The sequence below is a fragment of the Arvicanthis niloticus genome, chromosome 20 (assembly GCF_011762505.2).
Source record: "Arvicanthis niloticus isolate mArvNil1 chromosome 20, mArvNil1.pat.X, whole genome shotgun sequence".
NCBI lineage: Eukaryota > Metazoa > Chordata > Mammalia > Rodentia > Muridae > Arvicanthis > Arvicanthis niloticus.
The window spans coordinates 46,510,036-46,531,629 of NC_047677.1; the positions used below are offsets into that span (position 1 = coordinate 46,510,036).

A 21,594-nucleotide genomic window follows, 5' to 3' on the forward strand; every position below is an offset into this window, starting at 1 on the left:
AAATAATTATTACCAGAGAAAGATGCTGCCTGTGTCTCTGTTCAAGGTAAACAGTAATAAAACAATCTTTTTATTTTGTGCCTTGACACACAGGTGTGGGTTGTGTCTATATTTGTTTTGTGGACACGCCAGAATACAGGCAATGCCCCTTTTTAAGAATATCAAAATCTAAAAATAGTAAGTAGGTTTGTGGTAACCGAATAAAAGTCTTAGAATTTTTATAGATGAGCACAGAAACTTTAAGAGAAGTACTTGTTTTGGGTTTTTGTTTGTTTTTAATAACAAAAGACAAGGAGACAGGGACTTCCCATGGTGCCCAGAACTGACTTTGAATTTACTATGTAGTTCAGGCCCGTCTCAAATGGAGTCCTTTTGCTTCTTTCTCCCCAGGGCTGGGGTCACGAATGTGACCCATCCTGCCTGGCAGGATTTCATGAAGAATAATGGCTATACAGTTTTTAGGGTGCTTCTCATACATTACTTACCAGGCCTTGGTGGTAAAGACAGTGAGCTGGTTATATCTGTTACATTTAGAACTTACATGGGGGCTTGAGAAGGGGCAGGTGTTAAGAGCTACTCACTGCTCTTCAGGGGTTCTGGGCTCCGTTTCCAGCACCCTCAGGGTGGATCAAAACCATCTGTAACCTCAGTGCCAGGAGATCTGATATCCTCTTCTTTCTGTGGGTACTGCACTCTCATGAGTACATGCATAGGTTTAGGGAATACAGCATGTACATAAAGTAAGATAAGTAAAAAGAATTTAAATGGAATGATTGTTTGCATCCTATTATAAAAAGTAACAATCTAAATTTAGGTTTTAGAGTTGGAAGAGACTTTGATTTTCTTATTGGGCGGGTGGGTACATAAGTTGTGCAGTGGGCGTGTCCCGCTGTGCTCCAGTGACAGTCATGAGCTGAGATAGGACTCTGATCCACTAGGGAAGGAAGGCAGCGGTGGCTGTGGACACCTGTGCACCTCTGTGTCCACTTCATGTGTCTGCGCATTGTCTCATTTTATGTGCACATAGTGTGGTGCCCATGGAGACTAGAAGAGGGTGTTGGATACCTTGAAACTAGAGTTACAAAGGGCTTGAACTGCCTTGTAGGGCCTAGAAGTCAATCCATGTCCTAGAAAACAGCCTGCTTTTAACTATGAGTGATCCCTCCAGCCCCTCAGGCCTGTTTCGTAATCTTAGGCAATCATACATAGTAGCATGCCCCCCCATGGGATTATACCCATCTCTCTGAGAGTAGCAGATAGCTCTTACTGCAGTCATTGTGCCTACAGAACCTAGTTAACTTTACATTCTATTCATAAATGTCATGGCATACTTACAGAGGTCAAAAGAGGTCACCATATGGGAACTGGGGATTGAAGTCAGGCTTGGTGGCAAGTGTTTCTGCAGCTCTAACCCATTGAGCCATCTGGAACACCCAAAGCAGCTAATTCATGATTCAGGCTCCCTTACCTCCAAAAAAACTAACAGTAAAAGTACAGCTTCACATCATCTAGATTTAACCTGATTAGAAAAGGTAGTTTTAAGGGGGGGGGGGGGGGGGGGGACTGGTGAGATGACTCAGGAGTTAAGAGCACTGACTGCTCTTCCAGAGGTCCTGAGTTCAATTCCCAGCAACCACATGGTGGCTCACAACCATCTGTAATGGGATCTGATGCCCTCTTCTGGCCTGCAGGCAGACTGCTATATACATAGTAAATAAATAAATCTTTAAAAATTGATTAAAAATAGTTTGCAACATTGTTCCCAAACGTTGAGGTGTCTGCTTCTGCTCTAACAAAATCTAGAAGTGCCCAGCACCCACCGTGACCGCCGACCACTGTGAGGTCGTAGCATAGTGTTACCTCGTGGATCACTGACTGACACAAGGTTCTGTGCGTACTTAGAGCTCTTCCAATAGAAAGCCTAACTGACCTGTCGTGGGTCAGCAAATGTGTGTCCCGTGTTTCAGGACATTCTTACAATATACTGCTGTCTTCTGGAGCACAGAAGTGCTTATCCCTGAGAAAGAGCCACCAAAACCTTTAACAGTCTCAACCAGTCAGGCTCCGTCTCAGCCCACCAGAGGTTGGTAAAGGAAAGTGAAACAAACCTGCACGTGGAAAACAGACTCTCCCCCCCCACCCCCCCACGAGACGTGGGAGGAGGCGAGCGGGATTTGAACACGCGGGTCAGAGAGAGCGCAGGGACCCGCGCCCTCTGCAGGCGGGCGCCTTACGGGCTGCGCCACCGCCAGTTCGCTGAAAAACAGGCTTAGAATGAGTAAATTGTAATTCTCACATAGAATAGAACTTAACCATGACCAATGACCTATAGACATTTTAGTGTCATCCAAACACAGACCCCTCTTGTTAATTGGCTAGTACCAGCCTGTGTTTGTGTGTGATGAAATCTCAGCTCCCCATCAGGGGTGTATCTGGTGTTGTAAACCATTACAGGCCTTTCCAGGATAACTCCTGCATCAGATGACTGTGGGCTTTATCTGTTACTTTCGTAGGCCAAGGTGTCAGAGGCTCCTGATAATGGGGAGCATGGAGACCAGCATGGTGCTGGAGAGAGCTTAGACCTTTACATCCTGGGCCTTGGGTGGCAGGCACAGAAAGACACTAGGCCTGGTGTGAGCTTTTGAAGTCTCAAAGCCCTCCCCAGTGACTCACCCTTTAATTAGGCGCCGAATCCTTCCCTGCCTGAGCCTGCGGAGGCCAATCTCATTCAAACAACCAGAGTCAACTACATAGGAATTGTGGGTATCTCCATGCAAACGGAGCTTCTGTACTTTTCTCTGCCTATTGGTCAGGAGAATGACAGTTTAGCCATGCTTCTTCTGCCCTTGCCAAGACCTGAGCCCTCTAGCAGTTCTGCTGCTTGGAGTTCCTGGAGCACTTACAAGCTGGGCTTTCTGTCCTTCAGACTTCACAAGGCTGCAGTGTGTTCATATCACAGGGAATTTGGCCGACACTTTGTCTCTGCTTATGCCGTCCTATGCTCAGCTCCTCACAAACCAGGCGCAGGAGTGGCATTGGCTTCTGTTTCCATTTCAGCCTCCTCTCTAGTCCCGCCTTCTGTTCCTACCCCCGAACTGGTGCCTTTACACTCACTCTGGAGCTAACCTGTTAACACCATTTGTTATTGAACTTTTTCTCTTTTGAGCAGTCCCTCATATGCTTACTCATAGCTTTCAATCCTCCTGCCTCCACCTGAGTGCTAGGGTTCCAGGCACAGTGTTTAACTTTACCTCCTCCTAGCTTTGTCTGCTGAGTCTAGCTTCTCTGGTTCTGGGTTAGCCTGAGGTTAGGTTGCAGCTAGTGGTCACTGCTCCAGTTTTGGTGTTTGCTGCATCTTGTTTCCCGGCATGCGCTGCACACTTGACAGCCCTACAAATCTTTGGGACTTACTCTAGGATGTAATTGTGTTACTTGCAGAATAGTTGTAGCCTTTCAAAGTTTGCATTTATGTTTGGGCCAAACAGGGTTGGTCCAGAAGTGACCACTCCCCTTGATACTCCATCAAGACCTTCCTGAATATTCTACCCAGGACCTTGTGACTGAAAGTCTCTGGTTTTTGTTTTGTTCTGGTGGGAACAGTGCTGCAGCTCTTGAGCGGAAGCTGGTTACTGTCCTCCTCCCGTCCCATCCTTCCTGGTGATTCTCTGCCTGTTGTTTCCTCTCTTGGGTACTTGAGCACTCTTGAATACTTGAAGGGGCATCAGCAGATGTCCACCATGGTGGTCTAGCTTTCCCTTTAGTACCTTGTTCTCTATGCTGTTGCCGCCTGGGACTTGTAGATTCACAACTCACAGAGTCTCAAGACCTTCCTCCTGAAGGACTCCTGCCCTTGTCACCCAGTGCCCACTGTCATCTGTTTAGGTTTGTCTGTTTGAATTGGGCAAATAGAACTCAAATAGATCCCACATGTCAGATGCCTTAACTTGGGTCTGTGGTTGTTTTAGTCAGTTTTGTCCATTGTACTGTGAGGGATGTGGGTTGTCTCTCATACTGTGCCAACACATGATGCGAGTGGATCGATCAGGCTTGCCTGCTGTGGAGGTGACATGCTTTGTATGACACTGGTCTAGTAGGTGGTCTCCAGGTCCCCCGGGAGGCTGAGTCCACAGCTGTGTGTTCTCACACCATTGTTTATTACTTGGCTTTGGCATTCTCTAGTAAAGGTGTGCTGCCTCTCCTCGAACTCTGTGTGTGGTAACCTTCATCTTAAAGTAGTGTGTTCACTTACAATGTCCTGCAGAGTGCCGGTGCCTCTCCATCCAGCCTGGTTCTAGGCAGTCTGGGCCACATAGAAGCATGGTCCTGTTAGCAACAGCAAGATGCTTCCTGTTGCTCCTCAGTTGTTCCATGGCCATTATCTCAGGGAGCCTAGGCTTCCTTTTAGCAGGCTAGGCCTGCAGCTCCGAGTTCCTGTCTGTGAAGCTGTGGGTGGGCAGCACAAGGCATTTAGAGCAGTGCGTGGTACCAGGCTGAACATGACAGCTGTAGTCAAAGCTGTGTTTATAAAAGTTTCAGGGAGGGCTAGCCCCGAGCTGAGGCACTTATCTCACAGACACTAGGTGTGTTCCACTCCACTGCAGACAAAGAAAAACGTGTTGCCACCTTCCCCTTTCTGTTAAGTTTTGTATCTTGCCTTTGTTCTTTATTTTGAGCCTATGAGAGTAGGTGTTATCCTAGTAATTCTGAGAGGAGCCTGGATCTCCTCAGCCCTTGAACCTGGCTCTGTCTGCAGAGCCAGGCCAGTCCTTGCTTTCACCATCTGACATATGAATGTGTGTATATATTAAATGCGTATGACTAGTCATAAATTGACTTTTCTCACCATTTTCTGGTGTGTGTCATTAATTATAGTGTCATTATTGACAGCTTTTTAAAGTAGTTGTGTGCCTGAAAAGACTCTTTCTGTGCTGGAGTCTACCCATTACCTGCTTTCTTGCCCCCCCCTTTTCCTTAATGAGCTCGTAGACATCTGCATGGTGTTTGAAGTTTTGGGGCATCATCTACTCAAGTGGATCATCAAGTCCAACTATCAGGGGCTTCCACTGCCCTGTGTCAAGAAAATCATTCAGCAAGTATGTGTGCTGCTCACTGCTGTGTGGACCCCCACCCTCACCCCTGGTCACTGCTGTGTGGGACCCCACCCTCACCCCTGGTCACTGATGTGTGGGACCCTATCCTCACCCCTGGTCACTGCTGTGTGGGACCCCACCCTCACCCCTGGTCACTGATGTGTGAGACCCCACCCTTACCCCTGGTCACTGATGTGTGGGACCCTACCCTCACCCCTGGTCACTGATGTGTGGGACCCCACCCTCTGACTATGTTATGTAGACCATGCTGCCCCAGAACTCGGGCTTGCTTCTGCCTCCTGGGTGCTGGGATTAAAGGGTTTCACCACCGCACCTGGCTTATGGTATCTTTATATAAAGATGTCAGGTGTTTCCTCTTGACAAAATAGAGACTAAGGATTAGGGCCGGGAAGTAACTCGGTGCATGCGAGTGTGGAGACACAAAAGCTTGGCATTGTGAGTTTTGTTTTTGTTTTGTTTTTAATTATGTATGTGGTGTTTTGCCTCCATGTCTGCATCACATATAGGTAGAGGCCAGATGGGCGTTCCCTTAAGCTGGAGTTTAAGGTGGTTGTGAACTGTCACATAGTTGCTGGGAAATGAGCCTGGGTCTTCTGGAAGAAGAGCCAATGCTCTTAACTGCTGGCCCCCTTTAAAACTTGTGCTGTGATTTCTTTCTTTTCCAGCACACTTGGAGCTTGTATTAAGGAGGCTCCTGTTCTGTTTCCGTTTAGGTGCTCCAGGGTCTGGATTATTTACACACCAAGTGCCGGATCATCCACACTGACATCAAACCAGAAAACATCTTGTTGTCTGTGAATGAGCAGTACATCCGGAGGCTGGCTGCAGAGGCCACAGAGTGGCAGCGGTCTGGAGCTCCCCCACCATCGGGCTCTGCAGGTACATGGGGGCTTCGCTTGAGTCAGACCCTTAGGAATTTCTTTTCCTTTGGTCACAAGACAACAGAATAGTACTCACCGATAAGATATTTTGGCAATAGTAGCAACATTAAAGAGACCAGTATCTTCCAAATGGGAAGAAAATGAGCGGTTATTTTTTTAGATAAAAATATTTGATATAGTAAAATGGCTGACTTACTATTGTTTTAAGTGTTTTTATTTGGTGGGCTTTTACATTTGTATTGAATTTCTATGAAGGGGCGTGTGGATTTGTATATGTAGATGTTAGGGCAACTTTCAGGAGTTCTCTCTACTATGTGGGTCTTAGGGATCAGACCCAGGTACTTAGACAGCAACTGTCTGCACCTGCTAAACCAGGTTTTCCTTCGTTTTAATTTTTTAGGATGAGTCTTCTTATACAGTAGGCCAGGCTGAATTTGAACTCCTGATCTTTCTGCCTTTGTCTCCCTGGTGCCTTGATTGTGACTGTGTGTGACACTGGGTGCTCCCTGGGTGGCTGGCTGTGTATTTGCCTCTTGGTGCTCACTTACACTGCCAGGGAGCGCTGCTGGGTTGCCTTTATAGAGGAGACCTTGGCCCAGTTAGACAGGAATTGTGGGAGCTAGACTTGCGTTGTTGCAGCCAGGCGGAGCGAGTGGCATAGCGCTGTGCTCAGTAGTTCTGACTGCTGCTTGCTGCTTTCCATAAACAGTGCAGACTTCAGTTATTGGAGTTTTGATTGTAGTTGAAGACTTTTCTTGACACTTCATTGAAAGAAGAACAAAGAGGAGATGAAGGTTGTTGACTGGGGCTCAGTCTTGTAAGATGAGAAGAGGGTGGGTTTTATATCCTGCTTTTAACCACAATTGCAAGTGCTTTAGGAAGGTAGATGAACATCTAAGCCAAACTGTTCCCACAACATGGCACGTGGTGACTGTTTATTTAGCTTTTGGTGTCACCTAGCTTACCCTTGAAAGCTGACTGAGCTAGCAGGTGAGCCAGCAGGTCAAGGCATTTTCGGTGCAGAAGTGGTGAGCAGAGTTTGCTCCCTAGAACCATAGAGCTGTTCTCCGTCCCCGACATCCACCCAGTGTACACAAAGCCACACAGGAACTATACGTTACGGTGCTAAACGGAAGCGTGGAGGGGTGGGAGCCCGGAGTGCTTGTGGTTGGGAATCGGGGTGCTGGCATGTTCAGCATCAGCTGAGGCCCATGGAAACTGGACTCTGACAGATGGCGCTGTGGAGAGAACATTTCAATCTTTAAAACTGTGGCTCAGCTGGGCAGGATGGCTTGTGTCTTTAATTTCAGCAGAGGCAAGTGATTCTGAGTTTGAGGCCAGCCAGGTCCACATAGTGAGACCCTGTCTTTAAAACACAAAACCACTTAAAGTTTGGCCACTTTCTGTGTATTGATTGTTTTCTTTAAATATAATGCAGCTCCCTGGGTGTCACTTAGATAATGTAGGCTGTGGGGAAGCCCCTCCTCTGGCAGTGTCTTTTTGAGCCTGCCTCCTGCCTGCCTCCGGCACTCACCTGCTTTGTCTCCTTTCTTTTCAGTCAGCACTGCTCCACAACCTAAGCCAGTAAGTATGAGCACACAGTGCTTCTGTGTTCACTTCTGCTCTGGGCGCTGGGCATGGGTGTGATGTGGAGGTCATAGCTTGTTTAGAGTTTGGAAGCTAAACAAAAAAGACGTATTTCCTGCGCTTCTGTGATTTTTCTCCAAAAAATTTCATCGTGTCTTCAACAAGTTTGTACTGATGAGGCTTCGGTAATAGAGGTGTCTGAGTAACCAGCCCCACAGACCACAGAAGATGAAGACCTGTTATTAATGTCCTTTTTATTCAGTTTCATAGAAAATCTGCTGATTTTACATTAATGAAATACTAGGGAAAGAGTGGAAATTAATTAGGAAATAATTAAAGTTAAAAGTTGTCTCCAACCAGGGGTAATGGATTAGCCACCTGAAGGCTTTATCTGTTTGTAATCTCCGCCCAGGCTGACAAAATGTCAAAGAATAAGAAGAAGAAATTGAAGAAGAAGCAGAAGCGCCAGGCAGAATTACTAGAGAAGCGAATGCAGGAAATTGAGGAAATGGAGAAAGAGTCGGGCCCTGGGCAAAAAAGACCTAACAAGCAAGAAGAATCAGAGAGTCCTGTTGAAAGACCCTTGACAGAGAACCCACCTAATAAACTGACCCAAGAGAACCTTGGTATAACAGAGCATTGCAGCAGTGACTTGATGGCACACTTGACACTGGGTTATCTTGTTTGTGATGTTTGCTTTCGTGTATGCAGCTCATCTCTGGGGGTGTCCGAAAGGTCCACTTGGCCTGATGTAGGCAGTGGCAGATACTGCACTGTAACTGGCTTTCCTCACAAGTGGAGGTAGACTGGAGCCTTGGGTAGAGATGAGGTCTTGTCCTCCCTCAGGAGTGTTAGAGGGCTGCTGGTGTCAGTGTGAGCTCTAGAGGATGTGTCGGTCTTGTGAGAATTGTGCTGCTGTTCACTCGCACATGCACTCATGCATCCTTCTCTGTTTGTTCCTTAGAAGAGTCAAGTTCCGTTGGCCAGGATCAGACCCTCGGGGAGCGAGCTGCAGAGGGCGGCGCCCCAGACGTGAACTGCAACGGAGTGATTGGAGTCATCGATTACACTGAGAACAGTAATAACGAGACACTGAGGCTTAGAGAGGACCTGCGAAATGCTAATGACTGTGGTGTCCACACTCTGAAGCAGGCATCTAGCTTCTCAAACTCCCCAAATGGAGACAGCAGTCCATCTCAAGAAACAGACTCTTGCACACCTGCAGCCTCTGAGGTGCCTGAGACCATGGTGTGTCAGTCCTCGGTAGAGCAGCCACTCACAAGCCAGGACATCACCCACCTCCAGGAGAGCATTCGGGAAGACATACCTTCTGGGGATGAGCAGGAGCAGGAGCAGGAGCAGGAGCACAACGGTGCACTGGATAGCAAAGGTGCCATAGAGGCCTCCCTGGCTCTTCCTGCACAACGAGCTCTTGAATGTCTAGACAGACGACTGCCAAAGTTTTTGTAAAACTGCATTTTTATAGCTGGTGTCTGGTTTGGTTTTTGGGTTGGGAGACAGGTGTTGTTATTTACAGTGGTGGGTGGGGATGGGGTGGGCGACCCTGTCTCTGGGCCGGAACTCTACCCCTGAGCTACATCTGGTAGCACAGTCCAGGTTACTGCCAGTGTGTAAATCTGTGGATAGCTCTAAATGCCTTTCAGCCAGCATTCCGCAGGGACTTTATGCTCTAGAAACTTGAGCCTTACTTAGAAAGCTGCTTTAGAGGTTGCCTAGGGTTGAGGGGCAGACTTGAGTCTCACCCTGGAGACGTGGGTTGACCTTAGGGTATCTTGTGTTCATTTGAACTCTTACTGATAATGGCTGTTGTCTGTAGGAAAATTCTCTGCTGGAAATTTTCTTATTAATCCCCTTGAGCCAAAAAACGCAGAAAAGCTCAAAGTGAAGATTGCTGACCTTGGAAATGCCTGCTGGGTGGTAAGTCACCACCCCAGACCCTGCTCCAGCTGACTGGGTCTGAGCTGACTGGGGGAGGGCAGACCCGGAGACACTGTTTTGGGTGGTTGGTTTGTTTGTTTTGGTTTGTTTGTTTTTGGTTTTTTTTTTGTTTGTTTGTTTTTTTGGTTTTTTTTGGTTTTTTTGGTTTTTTGAGACAGGGTTTCTCTGTGTAGTCCTTGGCTGTCCTGGACTCACTCTGTAGACCAGGCTGGCCTGGAACTCAGAAATCCACCTGCCTCTGCCTCCCAAGTACTGGGATTAATGGAGACGCTGTTAGAAAGTTTGATATATTTATGAAAGTATCATGTGGGAAAACAAACAAACAAACAAACAATCTCCCCCGCCCCCCCATCTATGTTCCTCGCCTCAGTCAGTCTGCTTGTTTGTCCACACTCACCAGATATAAGTGTGGGAGGCACCCAACCTCAGCATGGACATTGGCTTTAAAGTTGTATCCTTCTAGATTCAGTTAACAGTTTGTTTACCAGTGATCGTTTGGAGACTGGGTTGGCCATGCAGTGATGGGACATGTGTCCAAGTGGTGGTGTCTCTATATGCTGTCCTTGGTGCGGCTGCCCTGAAGTCAGGTCCATAAGGAGTTGCTGTGTCAAAAGCTTTGTGCGAGAAGTCTTACATTACTTACCTTGGTTTTTTCGAGACAGGGTTTCTCTGTGTAGCCCTGGCTGTCCTGGACTCACTCTGTGGACCAGGCTGGCCTTGAACTCAGAAATCCGCCTCCCAAGTGCTGGGATTAAAGACGTGCGCCACCACTGCCCGGAGTGTTTTTGTTTTTCAAGAGGGTTTCTCTGTGTAGCCCTGGCTGTCCTGGAACTCACTCTGTAGACCAAGCTAACCTCTAATTCAGCTGGGGTTAAAGGAATGCAATACCACCACCAGGCTGTATTTTAGGAATTTTAAGATCTTACAGTAGACCAGGCCGGCCTTGACCTCTCTGTGTGCAGTTGACCTCCAACTTGAGATCACTCTCCCGCCTCAGTTCCCGACTGTTAGATTTACAGGCATGTACTATCTATTGTACCTGACCCAGGATTTTTCCTGTTTCTGGGCAGCCTCCGTTAACTCGGTCTCTTAGTGAACCTGGGCCTAGTCGTTTTTCAGCTAGCTTGACCTGCCTGGGGCCTGAGAGCCTCCTGTGTGCCTTCCCGGCCTGTCGTCCATGTGGGAGCTGGAGTCTCACTCAGGCCCAAGTGAGCCACTCCCTAGCCCTGGGGACCTTCTTTCCCATAAGTCTGCTGAGTGTCTGTAAGGTCTTCCTTCACCCCTCTGCGTTCAGCAGACATACTGGCAAGTGCCTCCACATGTCCACACTGCTGTCCTGCCTGGCTGCACCCTGGTCGCTTCTCACCTTTTCATTGCTTCAACTTGCCAACATCTGGCATTCAATAATGGGAGTTTATATGATTTCCAGAACACCGTGAGTTTGGTGGTGGTGGTGGTGGTTGTGTTGTTTTGAGGTTTATTTGCTTGATTGCCTTTTTCTTATATTAGTTTACACCTGTGTATGGTTTGGAGACAGTGCAGGTTTGACTTTAAATAGATTTTTTCACTCATGTGCCAGGTTCTTACCTATGTCCTAGGAATACACTGAGTGGGTATGTCTCGTGCCTCCTGCCCACCTGCCCTTTGGCAGTGAGTGCTTGCAGGCATTACTTAATTTCAGAGAAGCACCGGGAAATCAAATCAGTATCATAGAAGACAAATGATACCTCAGCCCTACAGCAGCCTGCTTGGGCATTGCAGACACACCCTCACAAAGAGTAAAAGGTGATTTATAAATCAACAATCTAGCCCCACATGCAAAAGTCCCAGCATAGTTCAGCAATGGTGGCGCATGCCTTTAACCCCAATACTCCAGAGGCAGAGGCAGGCGGATCTCTGAGTAAGACCAGCCTGGTCTACAGAGAGTTCTAGGATAGCCAGGGCTACAGAGAGAAACCCTATCTTGAAACCCAAAAGAAAAAAGACTGTCATTGCAGATCACAGTAAGTCAGTCAAAAGCTGTTCAGAATGCACACCAATGGAGTGAGTGAAGACAAGGCCAAGACAGAAACATGCTAGAGGAATGCCAGGCTAGTCAGTCGGCAAGCAGCAGTGCCACAGAGGAGTCTGGGCACAGTGATAAGACCACATCCAACTGTGGACTTGGAGAAGAATGTCATGTCATTCCAGAGGCAGAGAAGGCATTGTTGACAGCTAAAGCAGAAAAGATCCTTGCTGCTCTGTGTTGTGACAAATAGGTTGCACTCAGCTGCACTAAAGGCACCAGAATTGAAACAGGGAGTTGACAGAAGCGGGGCCAGAGCTGCTGAGCCTGACTCCAGAAGACACGTGAAGGATGCTTCCTTTACTGCAGAGCAGTCGAGAAATGCTGCAAGGCTACACTGTGGTCTTAGTTAAGGGGGAGGAATGGGACGTCACCAAACAATACAGACAAAGCACACATCTTTTAAGAACTACTCTGAATGTGAACGGTCTCAATGCTACAGTTCAAGGACACAGATCAGATGACAGGATGGCTCAACAGTGAAGAGCAGCAATTACTGCTTACAGAGGACCAGAATTTGATTCTCAGCACCCACAGTGGACAGATCAACTTCCTGTAGCTGTGTCTCCAGGGCATCAACGTCCCTCACAGCTCCCTGGGTACACGCACATGCAGTCACAGATACATGCATGCAGAAAATTTGGGTGTGTGTTTCTACATGTATGTCTGTGCACCTAGTGCCTGAGGAGGCCAGAACAGGGCGTCAGATCCCCTGGAACTAGAGTTACAGAAGGTTGGGTGTGAGTTACCATGTGGGTGCTGGGAACCAGAGTCTCACTATGTTGCCTTGGCTGGCCTGGAAGTCACAGTGTAGACCAGTCTGGATTAGAACTCAGAGAGATCTGCCTGCTTCCGCCTCCCCGGTGCTGGGATTGAAGGTGTAGACTGCCATGGCAGACGGACATGAATTTCTTAGAGAATACAAAGAGAAAGATGAACAGGTTGGACCAAACAGCAGCAACTATCACTCTGTTCCTCAAGATTGCTCAGCATTAAGGACAGGTGTGACCTTAGGTAAGGCGGTGAGGAGAGGTGTTCCAGGCAGGGGGCACTCACAAAGGACGGAGTGTCCCAGTAGTCAGTAGAAAGGAAAATCCCTTCATACTGGCCACGGGGACAGCGCATTGGGACAGCAGCACAGCAGTAGCGGGGAGCTTTGGTGTGTCACTCTGACCATCCAGACCCTGCAGAAGGTATATGCTTAGCCTATAGAACTAGTCCCTAAAGTAGAAGGGACTAGTACCTAAAGTATACCATATACTGGAACACAAAGCAAGCCTCAATGACACAGATGACTTGAAATACTTTATGTGTGCATTACAGTGAAGTAAGACTAGAAGTCCACGGCAGGAGAAGCCCTGGGGAGTGTGAGAGGTGACAGCAGGAGAGGGGACTGGATGTGCATGAGTGGGGAGTGTGAGAGGTGACAGCAGGAGAGGGGACTGGATGTGCATGAGTGGTCCAAGGACAACCTGTTGGAGTTGGTCCTCTCTGGGATGTGTGCCTGCTGAGCCATCTTACCAGCCCTGGCCTTTGTTTCCAAGTTGCGTGTGTGCTCTCAGTGACTGTCCCTGAAGGCCCAGCTCCTCCTCTCCCGTTTTTAAAGTAGCCATGAGCTGTGTCTTCGCTGCTGTGCTCACGTGCTCCCAGCTGGAGCACTCCTCCACGCCACGCTGTCCCTGCCGTCTGGCTGCCTGTCCTGCAGGACTGTAGACTCTGCCTCTTCCAGAGTCTACAGTCCAGTTCCAGTGTGCTACAGCATGTAGGTCAGAGAACAGTCGCAGCAGGCAGTGCCCTCGCTCTCCCGTAGGCTTGCTGGCAGGCTCTTACCTGCTGAGCCTCTCTGGCTTTTCTACCTACTTTTATTTTTTGTTGTTGTTGTTTGTTTGTTTGCTTGGTTTGGGTTTCTTTGTTTCGCTTTCTGAAACAGTCTCATTGTGACCCGAGCTGGCTGGGAACCCACTGTGTAGACCAGGTCAGCCATGTAGAACTCAGAGATGTGCCTGCCTTTGCCTCTCCCAGTGCTAGGATTGAAGGCGTGTGCCTCACACTGGCTCTAGCTTTTGGTTTTCTTGATAAAGCTATTGTTGTTCCTAAGTCTTTATGTCTAAACTGAATTAAGGCTCGTTTTTTTAGTTATTTGGAGTAGCAGTAAAACAGGTTGTTAAATGATACCTTTGAGGTGAGCTAACTGGAAGTTTGTTCAGAGAGCTCACTGTAGTCTCCATCATTAAGCAAGCCTTAGTTTTTCCTTTTTAAAGTAAATGGATACTAAGGTTCTCCACTCGTTGACTCCTTCAGCACAAGCATTTCACGGAAGACATCCAGACTCGGCAGTACCGGTCTTTGGAAGTCCTGATAGGGTCTGGCTACAACACCCCTGCTGACATCTGGAGCACAGCATGCATGGTAAGCCCTGCTGCCTTCCCTGTCTGTGGATGCAGTGCCTCAGCTGGTCACTGGGGATGTGTCAGGAACCATGGGCAGGGGCGGGGTCAGTTGAAAGCAGTTACTGTGAGGCCTTAATGTGTCTGGATTGGTAGATCACTAATGTTCTCAAGCTCTTAGCCTTGGCCTGTTTGCAGACTGGGGATACCACTGAAAGGCTGGTGTGTCTGCAATTAGACCACTCCTCAGATGTCTTGGTCAGTCGGGTGTGAGGCCCAGGCACCAATGGATTCACTAGTCACTGCTTTATGCTGGGGCATGTTACTTCTTGATTTAGTTTTCCCCTTGTTACAGTCTATGCTTGTCAGCATCAGCCAGTGGGCATTGCTGTATGTGCACTTATGCTTTGAGCTTGAGCTGAAGCTTTCTGTGCTCAAAAAGACCCTGACTACCCAGACCAGACAGGTTGAGGATGTAGTCCCTCAGAGAGTGCCTTTGCTTTACACAGTGGCCTTAGGTAGGTACTGGCTTTTCCAAGTCAGCTCCTGCTCAACTGGCTACAAGCACTAGCTTGGTATTTTGTTACCAAAGGTACAAATTCCGGGCCAGACGTAGAGAAGGCAGCCTGGTGGAGGTTTGTGTCACATTTGCTGGACATGTCACCACCAGGGAAGGGCCCCTGTGTGTCAGGTTTACACACTTACACTTTAATTGCTGTTCCATTAGTCCCAGCAGTAAGCAAAGAGAGAAAGCCGAGGACTTGTTATGCCTGGTGAGGCAGGAGGATTGCCAAGAATCCAAGACCATCCTGGGCTACATAGTCAGGGAAGTCTCAGTGTAATCTGGAATGTAGATTACATTTTCAACTTTAGGATTTCAGCACAGGATGGGGCTGCTTGTCTCACAAGTGGTTTATGTACAGACCATGGCACCCACTGTGCCCTTTGCTGGCCACAGAGCAAAACTGTCGCTGGAAGAGGGCAGTGTCATCGAGCTACAGAGTCACCGTGAAAGATCCAACATCGGTACTAACTGGTGCTTTTTTCCTTTCCCCATTTTATTGTGTATAGCTCTCATTCAGGAGCAATCTTAGATGTTTTTCAAGTGGTCATCTAGGTTTGGAATCAAATAGCGAAGGCTTTGCAACAACAGTCTGTTTCTCTGATGCTCTCATGTGCTGTCTTTTTCCATAGGCCTTTGAACTGGCCACAGGGGACTATTTGTTTGAGCCTCATTCAGGGGAGGATTACACTCGAGATGAAGGTGAGTTCCCATTGCCCAGCTGTTCGTGTGTAGCTGTTTTGCTTTTCACTGTAACTGACATCATTTGTTGGCCCCAAAGGCCTTTGGTACTGTTCTGGGTGTGCATGAGAGCCAAAAACAGGAGAAGTGTTGCCAGCCTAAAGCTAGGTGGGACAGTGATGCTAAGGACACTAAGGAAGCAGAGGCAGGAAGATCACAGGGTCATGGCCAACCTTGGCTTCACACTGAGACCCTTTCCTAAAAAGCTTATAAATAAATAAGAGAGTCTCTCTATATAAATAAATAAGCATGACAGTCTATATTAGGGGTCAGATAGACAGGAGGCCATGTAGGAAAAGATAGTACAGACTGATGGCAGAGCTGCTCAGGTACCTAACACACGGGAGCCCTGATCCAGCCCCAGCACTCGTCACTCATACTCTTGAAGTGTGAGCTACAGAATGCACACAGTGGACAGAGTTACATGGAGTAGGACCTTCTGCTACCAAACTGAAAATTAACGTATATGTGGAAGGGACCGAGTAGGGAGAGACATGAACTCTTGTATTAATTCCATCCTCTCTGACCTGTCGGTACTCAGTCAGCTCCGCCTCAGCCCTGGTGGAACTGCTGGACTTGGCTAAGTGTGTGTCATTTATCTAGCAGTTGTGGAGGACTGGCCATGCTGACCTGGTGCTTCCTCTGCCTGAAACACACACTACATCTTGGCTTATGGCCTCAGTGACTGCAGTGTGGCTGAGCCTCCACGCTTAGGAAGCCTGCAGCCAGGCAGCACACTTGTGTCCACGGGCTCCCTGAATATCGTGCTTTTATTTGTTCTCACTTTGCCCAGCTAATCCTTGAAGCTATTCATGGAAAGCCTTGTTCACTGCCTCAGCGTGTTACTGCTGTCTCCCTTCTATCTCTGCCCACCTGGCACGTGCTGCATAGCTGATAGGCAGGCCCTTTGGCCACAGATGGAAATGGTCACAGGAATTCTCCATCCCTTTCAGAGTAGCTGAGACACAATCTGAGGAAGCAGAGCCTCTTGAAGAAAGGTTGACTCTGGGTCTCTCTCTGGAGACATCTCTGCCTGGATGGGTGCAGAGGTGTTTGTCTTTGGAATGGACCCTGTACTAGATAGACAGTTCTTCTGCTTTAGGTCAGAAAGCAAGCATGCAGTGCTTTACAGAATGGTGTGCGCGCCAGTCTCTGCTGTGTTTAAAGCCGATTTTGTTATTCCCGCTCCTGAAATGTGTGCAGATCACATCGCGCTGATCATAGAACTGCTGGGGAAGGTGCCTCGCAAGCTCATCGTGGCGGGGAAATACTCCAAGGAGTTCTTCACCAAAAAAGGTAAACCATTTGTCTTCCCCGTCAGCAAAGGGATGAAATGTCTAAAACAGGAAGTAAGTCTCTGGGTCCTTGGTCCCTAGATCCTACAGAAAGCAGGGAAGGACACCTTGAACACTCCATGGCTTAGCGGGTGCTGAATGGCATAGGCAGAGGCTCAGCTCAGCCACACTGTTGGGTTTGTTTGGTTTGTGTTTTGGTGGTTTCTTCCTATTTGTTCCAGACTGGCTTGGTCCTCCTGGTTAGAGGTATGTGTCCCACCCCTACTTAAAACTGTGTTTGATTTTGTGTTTCTTACACATCAAAGATGAGACTGAAAGGGAAACAAATCTCACACAATGTAGAGAGCTGTCTGCTCTGGTGTGTATTGGGCCACACGCCCTTTTCCTCAGCTGGTAACAAGTGCTGAGGAACCTGAGCACAAGTCATCCTTAGAAAAGTCAAAAACCGCCGGGCGGTGGTGGCGCACGCCTTTAATCCCAGCATTTGGGAGGCAGAGGCAGGTGGATTTCTGAGTTCGAGGCCAGCCTGGTCTACAGAGTGAGCTCCAGGACAGCCAGGACTACACAGAGAAACCCTGTCTCGAAAAAACCAAAAAAAAAAAAAAAAGAAAAAGTCAAAACCTCTTGAACAGGAAAATGGTGAAGTGCTCTTCAGGGTTCTTTCTGTGTGCAAAGTCAATCATGGTGTGAGTGGAGTTCAATGGCCTGCAAAAAACATCCTCCGGTCACCTCAAGTGGAGGTTCTTAGCGTTTGCCTGGGGGAGCTGTTAGGAAATGACTGCTTTAAATTATTCGTCCAGGCAGGGAAGAGGGCCTAGTCCCAGCTGCCTCAAAGGCTGAAGCCAGGACTTGAAAGGTCAGTCTGGGTGACATAGCCCCCAAGGAGCTTCAGAGTGAAGTCGCACCTCAGTGGTAGGAGGCTGCCTGGCTCACAACGGCTAGCGGGTTCCCAGCACCATTTGTTGAAGGGAAAAGATGTATTGTGTGTATTTGTCATGCTGTTAGCTTTTATTTGTAAATCATTCCCTCATTGTGAAGCAGCATTTACTAGAGTGTTGAGCTGTGGAAGGTTGAACCATTGCTTATAGGGCGATGTCTGAACACACCATGAGACTGTGGGGACTGTTTGAGCCTGTGCTGTCTCCTACAGGTGACCTGAAACACATCACCAAGTTGAAGCCTTGGGGTCTGCTGGAGGTTCTGGTGGAGAAGTATGAGTGGTCTCAGGAGGAGGCTGCTGGCTTCACAGACTTCCTGCTGCCCATGTTGGAGCTTATGCCTGAGAAGAGAGCCACTGCTGCTGAGTGTCTCCGGCATCCTTGGCTAAACTCCTAAGCCAGCCCTGCTGCTGCAGCAGGGCTCATCGATGGACCCTCCCTCCAGCCTGCCCTCACACTTCCCCCTCCTTTTTCAGGGCTCTTTCTTTCAAGGGTTTCTATTTTTTTTTAATCCAACATGTTCATTTGGGTTTGCTTCCTTGATCCTGTGGAAATCCCCACAGCCATTGGGCATCCTAGGTGAATTTGGCCTTGGTTGGGCTCTGCCAAAGACTAAAAGTGTGAACAGCCTCACCCTCTGCCCTGCCATCTCATTAGCTTGTCAGTGCCCTTTCTAAGAAGAGCTGTGAAGATCGATCGTGAACCCACCCTCTTTATTCTCTGACTCTAAGAGTCACCTTTCTCGTGCACATCCCGCCGCCAGCACAAGGTCGAGGAGGGGAGGGGAGTGGATTCTTCTGTGAACAGCAGAGACATTAAATGTGCTGTATCCAGGCTGCATCATCTTCCTGGATTTTTTCTGTGTTTTCTATGTTCACATTTTTTTTCCTGCGACTTTTATGCTACATTTTTCGATGAGCAACCAGTTTGGGTACCATTTTATCACTGTTCAAAGTGCTGTTGGACCTCTCTCATCTTCTCACAACCAAGTTCCTGGAATCTTGAGTCTGGTTTTTAATGTAGACAAAATAGAACCAGTGAATTACAATTCCTGGGAGCCTCAGGTGTTGTGAAATAGTCCTGCTCTGTGTCCTGTGTTGCCCTGAGAACAGTCACTTCAGTCTGCTCGTTCAGTACACCCTCCTGGAGCCTGTCCTGTTCAGCTTGAGTGGACTGTCCTGCAATGAGCTTTGGGGTGATCCAAACAGGAGATGTGGGTTTCAAAGCTGTCAGGTTCAGGGAGTGTTTCCACATTCCAAGTCTTTCCCAGACAGCTCTCTGCTTCCATCCACAGCTTTCCTGCCTTGCCTAGAATTCTGGCCTTGACTCAGTTTTCTCCATGTAGCTTTGCTGTTCTCACTTCTCAGAGGCTCGGGGTCTTTGAGACCCTGGGTGAGGAACCAAGGGGAATAGAGGATGATGCTTTCCTCATGCTTTTCCCTGTTGGTTTTGACATTCGTCGTCCTGTGCTGCTATTTCATTGTATAATGTAAGGTTTTAACATCGGGTTTGAGATGATTGAAGTGTGCTTCAGGCTTTTTCTTACTGCAGAAGGCTTTGTGAGCTTCGTTGTGGGCGTGGCCCTGCATAGACTTGATTACCTAAACATCACATGTTCCTGGGGTGACGCACGCATCAGAAGGACAGGATTGGGATCTCGTGACAGCTGTGTGCAAATGTTAGCACGGACCAAGTGGGTCTTGATTACAGCATGCTGTGGAAACAGCTCCGTTTCCAACTTGGACAAAGCCACGGAGTTGCAGGCCCAGGTTCTCCTAAGCAAGCTGAATGAAACCTACCACTGCCTCCTTCCTTCCTGTGTGGAAGACTGGGGGGGTCACCCTCGGGATTGGCTCACCAGCAAGCAGCTTCCTGTAACTCATCAACTTCACCTGAGGAACTGACCAGTCATTCATTGGCTCTTGATTGGTTATCTGGAACCAGACATGTTCCTGTAGAAAGAGTTTTAAGTCAGGCTATCTATGCACCTATCAAGTATAAAGAGAGCAGATGACATCATATAACGGCAGGGAAATCAATCCTACAGCAGTTCTCACCCACTCTGGGTTGTCAACTGTAATGACATCTAAAGCAATAGCAGACCTACCTGAAACTCTTCTCGGCAAATCTCAGTTGTGGGGTCCTAGGAGTCCTAGTGACATTAAGGTAACCTAACCAAGAAACACAAGCCAACAGCAGGCCTGATGGAATCAGTGACTCAAGGTAAATTGTAATGGGGGGAGAACCTGGAACTTCATTCCGGAAATAAGTCCCACCAAATAAGGGCTTTCCCCCTGCTGCTTGAGGAGCCAGAGAACCTGGGGAGAGTGGAAGGAGGCAGGGGCAGAAGCTGCGCTTCCATGGTCTCCTGAGCTTGGCCGAGCACAGTTGATGCCATAAAGGCCAGGTCTCACTGCAGGACTGCTGTTGGCTCCTGGTTAAGGATACGCCCTATTATGTTTTATATTCTTTCTACTGAGTGCGATGTTTGTGTCCTCACAAATGCAGATCAATAAACAGAGTATTTAATAACCTGCTTGGTTCCACAAGTTTGGTTTCTTTGTTGCCCAAGCAGTTAACTGAATATGCAATGAAACAATAACACAGGCACTCCTCCTCTTGTGGGCTTTATAATTTTGTTTCTCTAACTCTTAATTGTGGAATTAACATATTTTTAAAAATTGTAAGAAAATCGTTGCCCCCCATTCAGGAGCTGGGGATATGGCTTATGTCAGTGATTATTTACCACACAAGCACCACCCAAGGCCAGGTGTGAGAATACGGTAGCTTCTTGGGTGGGAGCAGGGTTTCTGGAGCTTGCTGGCCAGCCCTTCTTAGCTGAGTCTGGAGCTTAAGGTTCAGGGAGAACCCATCCCCTAGACAGGGCCACAAGTGCCAGTGTGTCCTCCACAGGTGTCCACGTGTGCCCACGTCCCTCCCACAGCAGCTCATCCACGGGAAGGATCTCATTGCCCCTGTCTGTCTGAGAGATGACTGGCCCACACAATGCCACTGGCAGGATTGAAGCAGTTCTGTGGGGTGTTTATTTACTTGCCTAACTCGCTTCTTGCACTGTGGTAAAATTCCTAAGAGATGGAACACCTCAGCAACCAGGGGAAGCATGGTTTTAAGGTCCCTGATATCACCCAAGAAGGTGCAGGCTGACAGCATTGAAAGGCCTGTTGTAATCTGTGCTGATGTCAAATCGGGCCCTGGGAACACGCTGGGCCAGAACTCTCCCTCCAAGCTGCGTTCTGGACCTTGGCTTGCCTAACTGCTGGAGTTCCAGCTGTACCTGGTCTCTCTCAAGAAGAGAGCACTTGCTGCTTTAACAAGCATGTTGGAGTACTGGTGAGAGCAAGTGTCTTACTGGTTTTATGGGACACTTACATTTATTATTATCTCTTTAAGCTTGAGGTTTTTTTTTTTTTTTTTTTTTTTTTTTGTTTGTTTGTTTGTTTGTTTTTGTTTGTTTGGTTTTTTTTGAAGGGAGTATTGGAGAGATTTAATACAGTCTCACTATCTGGCTGTCCTGAAACTCGCTCTGTAGATCAGGTTAACCTCTGCCTCTCAAGGGCTAGGATTAAAGGCCGCTGCTCATGGCTATACTAGGCTGGCTGGCTTTCTTTCCTTCTTTCTTTATCCGTTCTTATTTGTGGGCACGCATGCTGAGGCGCTGGATGAGGGTGGGGTCGGAGAACAGCCATGGGATCAGTTCTCTCCTTGTACCATGACTTCCAGAACTGAACTCCAAGGCTTTCACGGCTGACCTTTGACTCTTGAGCAGCCATGTCTACCCTGGAGTGATTTCTTTTGAATGCCTTGGTTAGGACTTGTTTTTCAATGACATTTTATTATTTGCTCCATGTAGTTGCCCAGGTTTTAATTTGTCTTTCCCTTTATATTTGTGGTGGTTTTAGCGTTAAGTCATGGATAATCCTTTTTCGGGTACCCATGAACCTATACAGCGCTCAAAAGCCTGAGCATGGCAACAGGCAACTGTAATCCCAGCAGTAGAGACAGAAGTAGGGACAACCAAAGCTACGTAGCGAGGCCCTGTGAACGAGT

General features: G+C 48.0%; 1 protein-coding gene across 1 annotated transcript in view; it reads left to right on the forward strand.

The window, feature by feature from the left end:
* Nucleotides 1–20,062, forward strand: part of Srpk1 (SRSF protein kinase 1) — a 36,042-nt gene extending 15,980 nt beyond the window's left edge. Inside the window, exons 7-16 of the mRNA XM_034524137.2 lie at nucleotides 4,987–5,093; nucleotides 5,825–5,990; nucleotides 7,551–7,576; nucleotides 7,992–8,205; nucleotides 8,544–8,969; nucleotides 9,417–9,517; nucleotides 13,905–14,012; nucleotides 15,185–15,254; nucleotides 16,497–16,589; nucleotides 17,739–20,062. Coding sequence (XP_034380028.1) covers nucleotides 4,987–5,093; nucleotides 5,825–5,990; nucleotides 7,551–7,576; nucleotides 7,992–8,205; nucleotides 8,544–8,969; nucleotides 9,417–9,517; nucleotides 13,905–14,012; nucleotides 15,185–15,254; nucleotides 16,497–16,589; nucleotides 17,739–17,923 — 1,496 coding nt within the window. The 3' untranslated portion in view covers nucleotides 17,924–20,062. The remainder of the gene's footprint in view (nucleotides 1–4,986; nucleotides 5,094–5,824; nucleotides 5,991–7,550; nucleotides 7,577–7,991; nucleotides 8,206–8,543; nucleotides 8,970–9,416; nucleotides 9,518–13,904; nucleotides 14,013–15,184; nucleotides 15,255–16,496; nucleotides 16,590–17,738) is intronic.
* Nucleotides 20,063–21,594: the final 1,532 nt, after the last annotated feature.